Below are 16,657 nucleotides of genomic sequence, written 5' to 3' on the forward strand. Positions count from 1 at the left end.
CACTCACACCACCCAGCACATGCCCTTGCCCCTCTACTATCTGTGTCCATTGGTTATGCTTATATGCCAATTCATAAGTTTTAAATTGCACACCATGATGAAATCTGCCCAATCCCACCTGGCATCTGAATCGTCCTTTTGTCCAGAGTATCCACATAGTACATACAGTGCAATAAAATATTTTGATAAAGAGATCACAGGCACGTAGGTTTTATTATAGTATATGTTATTGTTGTCAGTCTCTTACTGTGTCTCATTTATAAATTAAACTTTATCATGGATATATGCGTATAGGAAAAAACATACCATATACAGTATTTGGTGTTATCCACTAGCGGGCTTAGAATGTATGCCCTTTGGATAAAGGGGGACTGCTGTAAAGTGAGAGTGTGCATCTTAAATGCCCTAATAGGGAAGCCTATTTGGCTGTAAGCATGGAGCTCAAGAGAGATTGGAAATCTGTTTGTAATGTGCAGACAGAACATGTGAAGTGAGCACTGTGCCACCAGCAGGGTCTGCGGGTCAGGCCTGTGGCCACCTCAGAGGACCCTGAAGTCAAAAAGGAAGTGATTATAAAAGTGCCAGCTAACAGAGTGACTGGCAAATAATAAGTGTGAGTTTCTTTACTTCCTTTGCGAATGTGTGGTGTTCTTGTTTCTTGCTACTCTTTAGCCTCATCCCTGTTGTCAAGTTGCATTATCTTCTTCCTAAATTCAACAGGAAGATAGGTGGTTAACTTTTCTTATGGACCTTTGGTGTATGCATACTTGTTCTGTTTATCCCTGTTAGCTTACAAGTGGTTTGAGAGTAGCAGGTGTGTATTTGTTTGGGTGTCTTTATGGCACCAGTTAATTCACAGCTTTGTACATAATATGCTGTGCATATTTATTGAAATGAATTTATTAACATTCATCTTAAGGGCCAACTGTGGCTATAAATATATTTCATATCACCTTTTCAACTTGTCCCAGAAAACAAGCTCTTACCCCTCTCTTCCTTTTCTAACAATATTTAGAAATTTTGTTAGAATTTTTAAAAATGATCTTTTATATTCAATGTTTTAAGTTATTCTGTATGGGGACCAAAAACTGAACTGCAGCATTTAGAAAATGAGAATTACAAGTACTGTGACGGGGTTGTATCGTCACTCTGACTTTGCTTCTGTTCTCTTCTCCAGGGCCTGCTCTCCTTTCTGAGTGCCCCGCTCCTAGGTGCCCTGTCCGATGTGTGGGGGAGGAAGCCCTTCCTCCTTGGCACGGTCTTCTTTACCTGTTTCCCAATACCCCTGCTGGTGCTCAGCCCGTGGTGAGTGCTCAGCCTTTCGCCATCCTGACTGTCCTGGGTCACGTGTGAATAATACATCTGCGAGCCCTTCTTAACGATTTCAAGCAGTTGTATCTGTGTTTTTATTTGCTCTCTTTGCTAATACTGAAAGCCAGTTTGGGCAGTTGCTATCTTGCCCATATTATAATGGGGAAATGAAGAGATTACATAATTAAGTCCAAGGTAAAGAGAAGTGAAAGCTGTAGTTGCCATGAGTCAGTTATAGGATTTGGGTCTTGTGGGGAAGGGGGCCTGGGGATCCCACTCGCTCCTGTGGCTCAAGTTCCTTTGGGAATGTAATTGTTTTGGTCAGCTCATTGGTCTGGGGAAGGGATAGGCAAACTTTTTGACTCGAGGGCCACAATGGGTTCTTAAACTGGACCGGAGGGCCGGAACAAAAGCATGGATGGAGTGTTTGTGTGAACTAATATAAATTCAAAGTAAACATCATTATATAAAAGGGTACGGTCTTTTTTTTTTTTTTTTTTTTTTTTAGTTTTATTCATTTCAAACGGGCCGGATCCGGCCCGTAGGCCGTAGTTTGCCCACAGCTGGTCTAGGGCAGTGGTCGGCAAACTATGCCTCATGAGCCACATGTGGCTCTTTGGCCCCTTGAGTGTGGTTCTTCCACAAAATACCGACTTCTGCACATGGGCCACGAAGTTTCAATCGCACTGTACATGCGTGCCCACACATGGTATTTTGTGGAAGAGCCACACTCAAGGGGCCAAAGAGCCGCAGTTTGCGACCACTGGTCTAGGACACTGATCTGAACATAATTTATGTCAATAGTCAGGGGTCACTTTTGTGTATAATGCAGTCAAACCAATAGCCTATTCTAAATCATAATATGAATTTTTAAAAATTTTTTATTTATTGATTTGGAGAGAGAAAGGAAAACATGGATTTGTTGTTCCACTTATTCATTCCTTCTTTGGTTGATTTCTTGTATGTGCCCTGAGTGGGGATCTAGCCCACAACCTTGCCATATCTGGACGAAGCTCAACCCTAGGGCCATAATAAGAATTTTAATTAGATCTCATTTTTTCGTGATAAATAGGGAGAGAATAGGGTAAACAAGTCTATTTAGTTACCAAAGATGGGTTGGACTTTGCACCTGAGCTTGTAACATTATTGTTTTCCTGGAGTCCAGAGGATGGTAATTTGGCCAGAATTCCTGTTGCTATTCTTAGCAATGTGAAGGACATACCTCAGCCGTGGGCAAACTACGGCCCGCGGGCCGGACCGGCCCATTTGAAATGAATAAAACTAAAAAAAAAAGACCGTACCCTTTTATGTAATGATGTTTACTTTGAATTTATATTAGTTCACACAAACACTCCATCCATGCTTTTGTTCCGGCCCTACGGTCCAGTTTAAGAACCCATTGTGGCCCTCGAGTCAAAAAGTTTGCCCACCCCTGACATACCTTATGATGGAAGATTTTTGTTTTTCGTTTGTTGTTGTTGTTGTTTTTTTTAATATATATTTTATTGATTTTTTTACAGAGAGGAAGGGAGAGAGATAGAGAGTTAGAAACATCGATGAGAGAGAAACATCGATCAGCTGCCTCCTGCACATCTCCCACTGGGGATGTGCCCGCAACCCAGGTACATGCCCTTGACCGGAATCGAACCCGAGACCTTTCAGCCCGCAGGCCGACGCTGTATCCACTGAGCCAAACTGGTTTCGGCTGTTTTTTGTTTTTAATTAATAGATTTTCTTTTCTTTTTTTTTCTTGTGTGCAAATATTGTCATTTCATTATTTTATAGGGATTTTGTGTCAACACTAGAGGCCCTATACACAAAAATTTGTGCAAAAGTAGGCCTTCCTTTCCCTGGCTGCTGGCACCAGCTTCCCTCCGGCACCCGGGACTGGGCTGGCTTCCCTCCGGACCCTGCTTCGTCAGAAAGGACATCCGGCCTAATTAGCATATTACCCTTTTATTATTATAGATTATCATCATGTTCTAAATTTGTAACCATACTGGAGCATTTTATTTCCTACCAGATGAAGAATTTTAAAAAAACTACTTGGTATTAAGCCTTTCTTTCCAAGAATGTCCTGCTTTTCCCAATGAATTAGAGCTTTTTTATGTTCTCGAGATTCTTTAAAAATGTTTTACAGACCTTTAAATGATTTTACCTCTTCCAGTTTTCTTGTTGCTGCTTTTGTTACTTGTGTGAATAATGATAAATAAAAGTGATGATTATAGACTTACCTTCCTCATAAAGAACACATTGTAATGCTAGCTTTTAGATTGAAAAATGCTCATTTCTATTTTATCCAGAGATTTTCTTTTTTTAAATCAAGATTGGATGCCAAATTTTATTAGATGCCTTTTTTGCATCAGTGGAGATCATTTCATTTTTCTCCTGGGATCTGTTACCATAATGAATTATATTACTATATTTTCTAATATTGAAACAATATTATATCTGGAATAAACCCTGCGTTTTGTCCTGTTTGCTAGTATTTTAACTAGTTGTTTTTTTTTAAGCATCTATGCATGTGATAAAAATGTTTGGTCTTAATTACATTAATATTTTTGTTACCCTTTCTGCTTTTATGTAGCTCTCATAAAGTCATTTGCTAAATATGTCTTTTTCTTAACTAAAGCTAGGAAATTTAGAAAGTTTTTCTCTTATTTTAGCTCCCTTTAAAACTATAACTTTACTTAGTTTTTTAAAAATATTTTTTTATTTCAGAGAGGAAGGGAGAGGGAGAAAGCGATAGAAACATAAATGATGAGAGTCATTGATCAGCTGCCTATTGCATGCCCCACACTAGGGATGGAGCCCACAACCTGGGCAAGTGTCCTGTCGGGAATCAAACCATGACTTCTTGGTTCATGGGTGGATGCTCAACCACTTAGCCACACCGGCCAGGCTAACTTTATTTAAACTGCATGTACTGACACCCTTTGAGCAGTGATAAAATTAGTATCTTTCTACTTCTTTCTCTCCATGTGACTATAATTTTGTTAGTTGTCCTTTATATCTTATACATGCATATAAATAAAATTTATTTCTTTGTTTATAATCTACATGATATCTTTGACTGTGGTTATAAAAATGTACATACACTACCTCTCTCCTGGGTAACTGAAATAATCTTTTTATAGGTGGTATTTTGGAATGATTTCTGTGTCTGGAGTCTTCTCAGTCACATTCTCTGTGATATTTGCCTATGTAGCTGATGTCACTCAGGAGCATGAGCGAAGTACTGCTTATGGATGGGTAAGATAATAGATTTTTTTTTAACCAGAGACATAATTAACATTCTATTGAAAGGTCACTGAAGAGTAAGATTTAAAATATGTAGTAAATATTGACATATAAAAGAAAATTTAAAGAATTGAAATTTAAAAAGAGACTTAAAAATAGCCTGACCAGTGTGGCTCAGTGGTTGAGCATTGACCCATGAACCAGGAGGTCACGGTTCAATTCCCAGTCAGGGCACATGCCTGGGTTGTGGGCTGGATCCCCATTTGGGGGTGTGCAGGAGGCCGCTGATCAATGATGTTTCCTGTCGCCACTGATGTTTCTGTCTCTCTCTCCATCTCCCTTCATTTTTTAAAAACGTTAAAAATAGCAAGATAGAAATTACTATTGATTTATCCTCTGATTTTAAGGTTGGAATGTATAAGTTGTCATTTGTAAAGTTTTTTATTTATTTTTTAAATTTTGTTTTATTGCTTAAAGTATTACAAAGAGTATTGCATATGTTGCCTTTTTTTTTTCCCCCTTGACATTCCCCCGGCCTTACCTACCCCCCAGTGTCTTGTGTCCATTGGTTATGCTTATATGTATGCATACAAGTCCTTCGGTTGATCTCTTACCCTCCACCCCCCGCCCCCCAACCCTCCCCGGCGTTCCCGCTGCAGTTTGACAGTCTGTTCGAGGCTGCTCTCTGCCTCTGTATCTATTTTTGTTCATAAGTTTATAATGGTCTTTATTATCCATAAATGAGTGAGATCATGTGGTATTTTTCCTTCATTGACTGGCTTATTTCACTTAGCATAATGCTATCCAGGTCCATCCATGCTGTTGCAAATGGTAAGAGTTCCTTCTTTTTTACAGCAGCATAGTATTCCATTGTGTAGATGTACCACAGTTTTCTAATCCGTTCATCTACTGATGAGTACTTAGGCTGTTTCCAGATCTTAGCTATGGTAAATGGTGCTGCTATGAACATAGAGGTGCATATATCCTTTCTGATTGGTGTTTCTGGTTTCTTGGGATATATTCCTAGAAGTGGGATCACTGGGTCAAATGGGAGTTCCATTTTTAACTTTTTGAGGAAACTCCATACTGTCTTCCAGAGTGGCTGCACCAGTCTGCATTCCCACCAGCAGTGCACGAGTGTTCCCTTTTCTCCACATCCTCTTCAGCACTTGTCGTTTGTTGATTTGTTGATGATAGCCATTCTGACAGGTGTGAGATGGTACCTCATTGTTGTTTTGACTTGTATCTCTCAGATGATTAGTGATGTAAAGTTTCTTAAAAGTTGACTTGAGCCGAAACCGGTTTGGCTCAGTGGATAGAGCGTCGGCCTGCGGACTGAAGGGTCCCAGGTTCGATTCCGGTCAAGGGCATGTGTCTTGGTTGCGGGCACATCCCCGGTGGGGGATGTGCAGGAGGCGGCTGGTCGATGTTTCTCTCTCATCGATGTTTCTGACTCTCTATCTCTCTCCCTTCCTCTCTGTAAAAAATCAATAAAATAAAAAAAATTAAAAAGTTGACTTGAGCCCTAACTGGTTTGGCTCAGTGGATAGAGCGTCGGCCTGCAGACTGAAAGGTCCTGGGCTCGATTCCGGTCAAGGGCATGTACCTTGGTTGCGGGCACATCCTCAGTGGGAGGTGCGCAGGAGGCGGCTGATCAATGTTTCTCTCTAATCCATGTTTCTAGCTCTCTATCCCTCTCCCTTCCTCTCTGTAAAAAATCAATAAAATATATATATTTTTAAAAAGTTGACTTGATTTGTTTCTTGTTAGATGATCTCTTGACAGATCATAAATAGGAAGATTAGAAGTCTCTGAGCATCTGTTTTGAATTGGAGAGGTGTTAGAACCTCAGCCATGTTAATACATTGTTACTATATTATTTGGTGTGTGGCTCAGGCATTTATTTGGAATCTAATATTGCAGGAAAGGACTACATATTCATTCAGCAAATAATTTTTGAATGCATTGCAAAAGTTGTAAGAGACCTTTTGTTTTTGGATACTTGAATATTAGACAGTCATTTCTAATTTTCCTAGGCCTGATCATGGCATTGTGGTCGTGTAGGCGAAGAAAAGACCTGTGGATGACAGGCTGAAACTGTTGATGCCAGAGCATCCCGTCTCTGAGAGCTGCTCAGCTGGTTCCAGGGGAACGAGGGCGTGTGAGCATGTGCTCAGTGTGTGAACCCCCTGGCACGTGTGGTTGCTGTGGGAGAGGGGAAATTGTTCCGTCTTAAACCTTCTAGGTTCTTTGACCTAATAATTAAATTGACATAAGACAGATTAACAGGGGAGAAGAAATTTAATTTTATGTGTACAAGAACTCCACAAAGACATGAGTGACTCAAAGGCAGTCAGGCAGTTGAGGCTTATATGCCATCCTGAGCTAAGGAGAAAGGGGTAGGGTTCTGGAGCTTCAAAGGGGGAGGAAGACAATTCATAGGAAGAGCAGATGTTTGCCCTGCCATGCAGATACTGGCTCCCTATCTAAAATTTTTTAGGCTGCTATGGGAGAGTATCAAGCTTTTCCTGAGTCTTTTGGGTGTTAATTGCTTTCAGCTCAAAACAATCCACATGCCAGAGTGCCATATTTTGGGGTGTTATTTCCACTTCCCTCTACTTTCCTGTGTTTGGAAATGTTTACAGTAAGAAGGTAGAAGAAGAATTATCTGGCTGGATTGTTGAATAATTTGAAGGGGGACTGAATGCCAGAAACCCAGGTTACTTCTCTAGTTTCCCAAGTCTTTTACTTTAAATCCCACTTCCTGGGAGATAGTAAGTAAGGGGTCATTCAATGTTGACTCATTAAATGATTAATTGCAGAAGTCAGTGATGGACATAGGTCAATTACTGCCGTCCCACTAAACACAATACCAATTTTTACTTTGTTGACTTTAGACCTCAGTAGTTTAAAAAACTTCCCTTCTAACCCAACTTCCCTTCTAGCTACTCCCTGCTCTCTCCTCCCTTTCCCTTTCCCTCCTCTCCTGAATTTCTCCATGCCATGTCCTAAAACCAGGGCATCTCCAGAGTCCTGCAGAGGAGGACGGAGGAAGCTAATGGGAAGGGTGTTCAAAGTGGCTCTCAGAGGTTGGTCAACGGAGAAATGTACAGGTGCCACAGCCTCTTACCACACTTGTGCAGATTTTCTCTACATTGTAGGAAGCACCTGTTGAGAGACTCATTTCCCTCCAATTTACTAGATTTCTGTTCCTTGCTTTCAGCAGAAAAACCAGTCACAAAGCTGTTGTGCTGAGCATTAGGGATTTAAGGAGATTTCACAGAGAAAGTTCTGGAACCAGTTACTTAGCTCCCCTCACTAGCTCAATTCTTCATCTGTTCATAGGGGTGTTGAGAGAGACGGTGAGAGCAGTGCTCAGCAGAAGTATAAGATTTGCTTCTCTGATGTTGGAAGGGAGAAGGTTGGGACAAGTAGGCAGTAGTGGAGGGAGAGGTGATAGGAAGGAGTCCTGAGCACCGGATGCCCTAACTCAGTGGTTGGCAAACTCATCAGTCAGCAGAGCCAAATATCAACAGGACAACGATTGAAATTTCTTTTGAGAGCCAAATTTTTTAAACTTAAACTACATAGGTTGGTACATTGTTATTAACTTAATTAGGGTCCTCCTAAGGCTTAGGAAGAGCCACACTCAAGGGGCCAAAGAGCCGCATATGGCTCGTGAGCCGCAGTTTGCCGACAATGGCCTAACTGAACTGCTCTCAGAGGTAAGGGTGGGGCCTGACCCTCTGTCTGCTGTGCCTTCTCAGTCAGGTGTGAGGTTTTTGACTCTCTAGGTCAGTGGTTCTCAACCTTCCTAATGCCGCGACCCGTTAATACAGCTCCTCATGTTGTGGTGACCCCCAACCATAAAATTATTTTCGTTGCTACTTCATAACTGTAATGTTGCTACTCTTATGAATCGTAATGTAAATATCTGATATGCAGGATGTATTTTCATTGCTACAAATTGAACATAATTAAAGCATCGTGATTAATCACAAAAACAATATGTAATTATATATGTGTTTTCTGATGGTCTTAGGCGTCCCCTGTGAAAGGGTCCTTTGACCCCAAAGGGTTCGCGACCCACAGGTTTAGAACCGCTGCTTTAGATGTATGGACTTGTAAATAATAATGTTCCTTTCTTCCTCATTTGCAAGACTTAAAGTCTTATCAAGATTTCTGCCTTTACTAATTTCCAGTTTTTTCCATGGCAATTTACACATATTTAAATTATGAAAATACCAGAAAATGATCGGAGCACTTCCTCAGAGCACTGTTGCAGGGTGCACCGCCTGGGTGGGAAAGGTAAATCTCACAGTTCAGAGTGGTTCAGAATGCACTATTTAATAATGAGCATTTATCTCATAATATTTCTTCCCCCTTTACACCTGAGGTAGCTATTGTATCCCCTCCAAATTGAGGGGGTGGGGAGGTGCTTTTATTATTCATTCATTCATTTAATCTTATTGTTGAGAATATTACAGATATCCACCCTATTGCCCCACATTGTCCCCCTCCACCTGGCTCCTGCCTCACATTGGTCCTTGACCACCCTATTGTCTGTGTTCCTTAGGTATGCATATCTATAATAATAAAAGCATAATATGCTAATTAGACCAGACAACCTTCAGGATGAAGCCGGGGCTTCGAGGGAAGCCCATGTCCCAGGTGCCAGAGGGAAGCCAGTGCCAGCAGCTAGGGGAAGGAAGGCCTACTCTTGCATGAATTTTGTACATCGGGCCTCTAGTATGCATATAGATCCTTGGTTAATCTCTTCCCACCTCCACCCCCACCCCTTCTCTCTGAGATTTGTCAGTCTGTTCCATGTTACCATGCCTTTTATTCTTCTATTTTATTCATCAGTTTATTTTGTTCATTTCTTGTTTATTTTGATTTTTAGATTAAATTGTTGATAGATATGTATTTATTGCCATTTCATTGTTCATGTTTTATCTTTGTTTTCTTTTTCTTTCTCTTTTTAAAGAATACCGTTTAACATTGCATGTAATACTGGTTTCATAGTGATGAACTCCTTTAGCATTTGCCTGTCTGTAAAGCTCTTTATCTGACCTTCTGTTTTAAATGATAGCTTTGCTGAGTAATCTTAGTTGTAAGTTCTCTCTATTCATCACTTTGAGTATTTCTTGCCACTCCCTCTGGCCTGCAAAGTTTCTGTTGAGAAATCAGCTGACAGTCACATGGGCTCTTCCTTGTAGGTAACTAGCTGCATTTCTCTTGCTGCTTTTAAGATTGTCCCAGAGGCTCCTTACACTATCTTCATATTTTTTTATTCTTTTTCTTTTTGCTTTTTTAATGGGGTGTTCTTTGCTTCCTCATATTCCAAATCGCTGATTTGATTCTCAGAATCCTCTACTCTATTATTGAGTTCCTGTATATTATATTTTACTTCAGTTAGTGTATGCTTAATTTCTGATTAGTCCTTTTTCATATCCTTGACGTTCTCACTAAGATCCTTGAAAGTCTCACTAAATCCCTTGACGTTCTCATCAAGTTCCTTGAAGCTCTCACTAAGATCCTTGAGCATCCTTATAACGATTGTTTTGTACTCTGTATCTGATAGTTTGCTTGCTTCCATTTCATTTTGATCTTTTTCTGGAGATTTCTTCTGTTCTTTCATTTGGGAGATGTTTCTTTGTCTCTTCATTTTGGCTGCTTCCCTGTGTTTGTTTCTATGTATTAGGTAGAGCTGCTATGTCTCCTGAAATTGGTAGAGGGGCCTGTGTAGTAGGTGTCCTACAGAACCCAGTGGCTCAGCCTCCCCATTCACCTGAGCTGGGCACTCTAGGTGCACCCTTGTGTGGCTGTGTGCACAGTCTTGTAGTTGAGCCTTGATTGCTATTGGCGTCATTGGGAGGAATTGACCTCCAGGCTGATTGACTGTGAGGACCAGCTGAGACTACAGTGGAAGGGCATATGTGCAGGAGACACCCCTGTGGAGCAGGACTTGCTTTAGTGGGGCTTTGGTGCTCACTGAGTCTGCCCCTTGAGTGTATCACTCGTGGATGTGTAGAGTTGTAATCTGCTATGGTCTGAAGCTGTCCACTGAGTTCACTGGCTCTGGGGCCTCCCAGGAGGTGCAAAGTCAGCCACTGTCTGTGGCCACCTGGCAGGAGGTACAGAGGGATCTACAGATGGCTGCTATTTGCTATTTGTATTGGGCTTGAAGGTACCCAAGTGCAGCCCAGCAAGGCAGGCTGGGTCTTTGTCCCTTTATTGATAGGTTTGGGGCACACTGACACCAGCTGCAGCTTTTTAAAGAGATTTTTACAAAGTCTGAAGCCTGAGCCAGGACAGGCCATTCATATGGAGAAGCTGCTGCAAACAGCTTGGGTGGGGCTGCAAATTGGATGGGGTGGGGTCTCAGGAAATCACCAGGGCAGAGCAAAGAGATGCTCCAGGCTGATGGAGACTCAGATATGGCTGCCAGTCAGCTCTGTGACACAGGGCGGTCTCAGCACAGGAGCAATGACCCCTGTGAGCACTCCTGTCCTGTCTAGGAGAAAGCTGCCCCCAAGTTCTTGCCAGACAATCCAGTTTCTCCCCCTATGTCCCTGGATCCCTCAAAGCTGCCACCCAGTGCTGGAGCTCAGAGGAAGTGGGACCATGTAAGTCTATGCACCAGCTGTTTAAGAGGAACTACTGGGTCTCCAATAGCATTACTGTCACTTAGCCACAATCCCTGCTGGTTTTTACAGCCCAAAGTTAAGGGGACTTCTCTTCCTAACACTGGAACTCTGGGCAGGGGGTCTGATGTGGGGCTGGGACTCCTTCTCCTCATGGGCGGCCTCCACAGAGATCTCCCTACCACTTAAAAAAGTGGCACACGTGGGTATCAGACCAGCCCATTCCGTGCCGCCCCCCCTCCTACCAGCCTCAGTGTCCTTTCTTCTTTACTCCTCTAGTCGTAGGGCTTCCATTCAGTCTGATTTCAGGTGGTTCTGAATGATGGTCAGTCTGTACTAGAGGCCCGATGCACAAAATTTATGCAAGGGGCTCAGCTTTTGCAGCCCCGTCTGCCTCAAAGCCCCACAGCCCCACCCCCCACCCACTGGTCATTCCAGAAGGTGGTTCCAATGTCCAGTCTAATTGGCATATTAGCTCTTTATTATACAGGATTTTAGTTGCAATTTTGATGTGGTTGTGGGAGGCTGCAAATACCTGCTTTTACCTACACTAACATCTTGGTTCCAGGTGGTGTTACTTGTATCTGTCTGTTTCTGTTTTGTATGTTCGTTTATATTGTTCTTTAGATTCCACATGTATATTAAATCATACGGTATTTGTCTTTCTTAGACTGACTTTTTTCACATAGCATAATACCCTCTAGGTCCATCTATGCTATCACAAATGGTAAGATTTTGTGCAGGGTTTTTTTCTTTTTATGGCTGAATAATGTTCCGTTGCGTATATGAACCACAACTTTTTTATCCACTCGTCAATTGATAGGCATTTGGGTTGCTTCCACATCTTGGCTATTGTAAGGGTTGTTGTTACACTTCCTGTTGTCCCAGAGGTCCCTTAAACTATTTTTACTTAAAAATATTTTTTTTCTTGTTACTGCTATGATCGGGTGTTTTCTGCCACCACGTCTTCAAATCGCTTATTTGTTCACCCGCTTCATCTAAAGGCCCACAGGCGCCATCTCCCCTGGGTCAAGCACTTCTGTCCTCATAGCACCAGTCTGGGGGAGTGTACTAACTCAGTCCTCCAACTCTTGGTACCCACACCTGGCGGAGCTCATGACCTGCAGAAAGGTCTGTTGCAGCTTGGGCACAGTGCGTTCTGCCTTGTGAAACAAAGACATTCAGGCAAACACAGTCGTCGTTGGAGCCTAGGGCAGTCGGTGAATTATGTGACTCTGGAACGTGGGCCATGTTTCCACCCTGCCCACCACTGGTGCTGTCTGTTGGCCAGTAGGAGACCCACAGACCTATCCCTCCGATTCCCAGTGGCCCCACTGTGCTGACCTCACGTTGGCTGACTGTACCCAGTGGGACCTTTGGTGCGATTTTCATTTCTTGAGGAGATTTTGGTGGAGACAGAGACACTGCGTTCTGTGGCTCCAGAACAGGGGTCATTTTCCCTCCCTGTGGCCCCTGGTGCCCACCCCCCTCAAGGAAACCCACCAGTCTCCTCATTCTGACTTGCGGTGACCCCACCCTGCTGAGCTTGCATCCTGCAGAAAAGACTGCTGGCTGCAATCGCCTGGGCCTGTGATGTGCTTTTAATTTTTCTTGAGGATCTCTTGTTGGCAACTGAGACAGGCGCTGGGTTGTGTGGCTCCAGGGCAGGGGGCATTCCCCCCACTGTACCCGCCGGCGCTGTCCGTCACCAGGAGGCCCGCTAGACCTGGCCTCCCAGCCCCGGGGCCTTGCCCTGCCAAGCTGGTGTCCTTCAGAAAAGTCTGTCGCCCACGCCCGGCCCGGACTGCAGTGAGCTCTATTTAAGGGTCCCCATGCAGTGACTGAGTGCTGTGCTTCTGGAGTAGGGACCACTTTCCCCCACTGAGTGCCTGTCCCATGCCACCCCCAAACAGGGGATCCACTAGCCCTGTTCTGTCCCCAGTTGCCATGCCCTCTTGAGCTCACACCTTGTAGGCTTCCGCCAGCCTGGGCCCACACTACAGACTTTATTCAAGCGACTCTGGAGGAAGTCCAGGCAGCCTCAGGGTGGTGGAGCAGCTGCCGCATGGAGGCTGATCTCTGAGTACCTTGGGCCTTTTATTGATCTGCCCCAGGCTTGGAGTTTCTCAAGCCGACCTTTGTACACAGCTTGTCTGTTCCTACACACACCCAGACCCAGTGGAGGCAGTCACTCACTGTGGATTACATGGTAGCTCCACACAGGGTAGTCCAAAGCCAGTTACAGGCAGCCTCTGACATTCACCTGCACCAGAGGTCCTCCCAAAATGGACCCAGAACCAGCACAACCAGAGGTGGGCTTCAGGCCAAACCAGAGCACGACCAACCAACCACACAAGTGGCACATTCACAGGGAAATCTCAGCAGTCGCCATTTTCTGCTGGGGCCAACTCTGATTCGAGGGGGAGGTCCCACACAGTGGCTCATACACTGTGGTCAGGGTCGATCCTTATAGTCAGCTTGCCTGAGCGTTAGTCCACTCACAGATGGGCTGGCAGCAGTCATGACGCCACTACAACAAGAGGGCTCACATGACCCACCCAAGAGACATTTCTGGAACACCTAGCTGAAGTGATCAGGAAGATCGCACTACTGAGCCCCACAAGACACCAGCTACATAAGACCAGCATACCAACATTGGGGAGACATAGCAGATATACCTCATACCCAGAAGCAAATACAAAAAGGCAGACAAGATAGAGAGACAAAGAACCATGCCCCAAATGAAAGAAGAGGAGAAATCCCCAGAAAAAAAGAACTAAATAAAATGGAGGCAAGCAATCTACCACAGATTCAAAACAATGGTTATATGGATACATAAGGAATTCAGGGGCACAGTGGTTGAACTCAATGAGAAGAATACAATATTTGAAATGAAGAATACACTAGAAGGAATCAATAGCAGATTAGATGAAGCAGAGGATCGAATCAGCAATTTAAAGGAAAAGATAACAGAAAACACCCAAGCAGAACAACAAAAGGAAAAAAAAGTTTTTTAAATGAGGAAAGTCTAAGGAAATGTTTTGGACAACATCAAGCTTAACAACAGTCACATTATAGGGGTACCAAAAGGAGAAGAGACAGCAAGGGATTTGAAAAACATGAAGAAAAATCACTAAAATCTTGTGCCTAGTCTGTTCAGGTAACGTACAGAATCCCAATCAAGATGAACTCAGAGACACATCATAATTTAAATAGCTAAGTTTAAAGACAAAGATCGTCTTAAGAGAAGCAAGAGAAAGACAGTTACTTCCCATGAAACTGTCAGCATATTTCTCAACAGAAACATCTCGGGCCAGAAGGGATTTGCAGGAAATATTCAAAGTGATAAAAGGAAAGGATCCACAATTAAGACTACTCTACCCAGCAGGGCTATCAGTTAAAATTAAAGGTAAATTAAGGACCTTCCCAGATGACAAAAAACCATAATATCTGGAAATCAGTTAATGTGACATGCCATATAAACCAAATGGAGGAAGGGGGATCAAATGATCATATTAATAGATGTAGGGAAAGTATTTGACAAAATTCAGAGCCCATTTATCCTAAAAACTCTGAGTAACCTGAAAGTGGAGGTAACATACCTCAACATAAAGCCATATGTGACAAATCCACAGCCAACATTATACTCAATGATAAAAACTAAATGTATTTCCCTTAAGATCAGGAACCAGGGACGTGCACTTCCAACCACTCTTATTCAATACGAGTGACCCGGTGCACGGATTCGTGTACATTGAAAGGAAATTAATTAGAAGGTGGCTGGCAGGGCGGGACTGGGCGAGATGGACCAAACATGCCCTGGAGCCAACCTCCCGCGATCCCTCGGCAGCCGGGGTGGCACCGTGGCTCAAAGGGCGTCTGCGGAGTGAGCAGGATCCCTCCGGCTCTCCGACACCCACCAGGGGTCCCAGAGTGTGAGAGGGCACTCTGCAAAGTTGCTGTCCTACAGGGTGTGGAACGCAAATGCAAGTGCGCAGTAACCAGATTCAGGTCCCACAGGGCCCCAGCAGCAACATAGCCCACAGCCAAAGGTGCAATCCCGCAGCCTCGCAGGGGAACCACCGCTACCAAGTCACTGCAGCTCGGCCAACTCCTGCATTGAGTGTCTGCCCCCTGGTAGTCAGTGTGCATCATAGTGACTGGTTGGGTGGGTGGAGGGACACTTAGCATATTAGCCTTTTAAATATAGACTAGAAGCCCGATGCACAAAATTCCTGCAAGAGTAGGCCTTCCTTCCCCTGGCTGCCCGCACCGTCTTCCCTCTGGCACCCGGGACCCGGGCTGGCTTCTCTCTGGCCCCAGCTTTGTCCGGGATGATGTCCGGAAGGAAGTCCAGTCTAATTAGCGTATTACCCTTTTATTATTATAGACTAGAGGCCCAGTGCACAAAAATTTGTGCACTCGGCGGGGAGGGGGGTCCCTCAGCCCGGCCTGTGCCCTCTCGCAGTCTGGGACCCCCCGGGAGGTAACGACCTGCTGGCTTAGGCCTGCTCCCGGGTGGCAGAGGGCAGGCCTAATCCCTAGGTGCAGCCCCTGGTCGGGCTCAGAGCAGGGCCAATTGGGGAGTTGGGGCACCGCCCCCTGTCATGCCCAGAGCAGGGCGGATTGGGAGGTTGCGATGCCACCCTCAGTCACGCTCAGGGTAGGGCCGATTGGGGAGTTGGGGCACCGCCCCCTGTCACACTCAAGGCAGGGTCGATGGGGAGGTTGCGGCGCCACCCCCTGTCACGCACAGAGCAGGGCCAATCAGGGGGTTAGGGTACTGCCCCCTGTCACGCACAGAGCAGGACCCATCAGGGGGTTGGGGAGCTCCCCCCTGTCACGCACAGAGCAGGGCCGATCAGGGGGTTGGGGCACCGCACCCTGTCACACTCAGGGCAGGGCCGATGGGGAGGTTATGGCTCTACCCCATCACACACAGAGCAGGGCCCGTGGGGTGGGGGGGTTGGGGCGCCGCCCCCTATCACCCACAGAGCAAGGCTGATCAGGGGGTTGGGGCGCCGCCACTCTCACACTCAGGGCAGGGCCAATGGGGAGGTTATGGCTCTACCCCATCACACACAGAGCAGTGCCCGTGGGGGGGGCGGCGTTGGGGCGCCGCACCCTGTCACACACAGAGCCGCAGGACGATCAGGGGGTGGGGAGCTCCCCCCTATCAGGCACAGAGCAGGGCCGATCAGGGGAGTGGGGCGCTTTCCCCTGTCAGGAACAGAGCAGGGCGGATAGGGAGGTTGTGGCCCTGCCCCCTGTCACACACACAGCCGCAGGGCGATCGGGGTTTGGGCGCTGCCCCTGTCATGCTGATCCCAGTGCCGGGAGGCCTCTCGGCTCCGCTGATCTCGGTGCTGGGAGGCATATTACCCTTTTACTATATAGGATAGAGGCCTGGTGCATGGGTGGGGGCTGGCTGGTTTGCCCTGAAGGGTGTCCTGGATCAG

At 45.1% G+C, this 16,657-nt stretch overlaps 1 protein-coding gene across 2 annotated transcripts in view; it reads left to right on the plus strand.

Annotated features, from left to right (window-relative positions):
* MFSD14B (major facilitator superfamily domain containing 14B) overlaps positions 1–16,657 on the plus strand; it is a 101,325-nt gene that overhangs the window by 54,805 nt on the left and 29,863 nt on the right. For both annotated transcript variants that reach the window (XM_059656295.1, XM_059656294.1), the window contains exons 4-5: positions 1,178–1,305; positions 4,449–4,563. In XM_059656295.1, coding sequence (XP_059512278.1) covers positions 1,178–1,305; positions 4,449–4,563 — 243 coding nt within the window. The remainder of the gene's footprint in view (positions 1–1,177; positions 1,306–4,448; positions 4,564–16,657) is intronic.

Source organism: Myotis daubentonii, chromosome 11 (assembly GCF_963259705.1).
Source record: "Myotis daubentonii chromosome 11, mMyoDau2.1, whole genome shotgun sequence".
In the NCBI taxonomy this organism is placed as follows: domain Eukaryota; kingdom Metazoa; phylum Chordata; class Mammalia; order Chiroptera; family Vespertilionidae; genus Myotis; species Myotis daubentonii.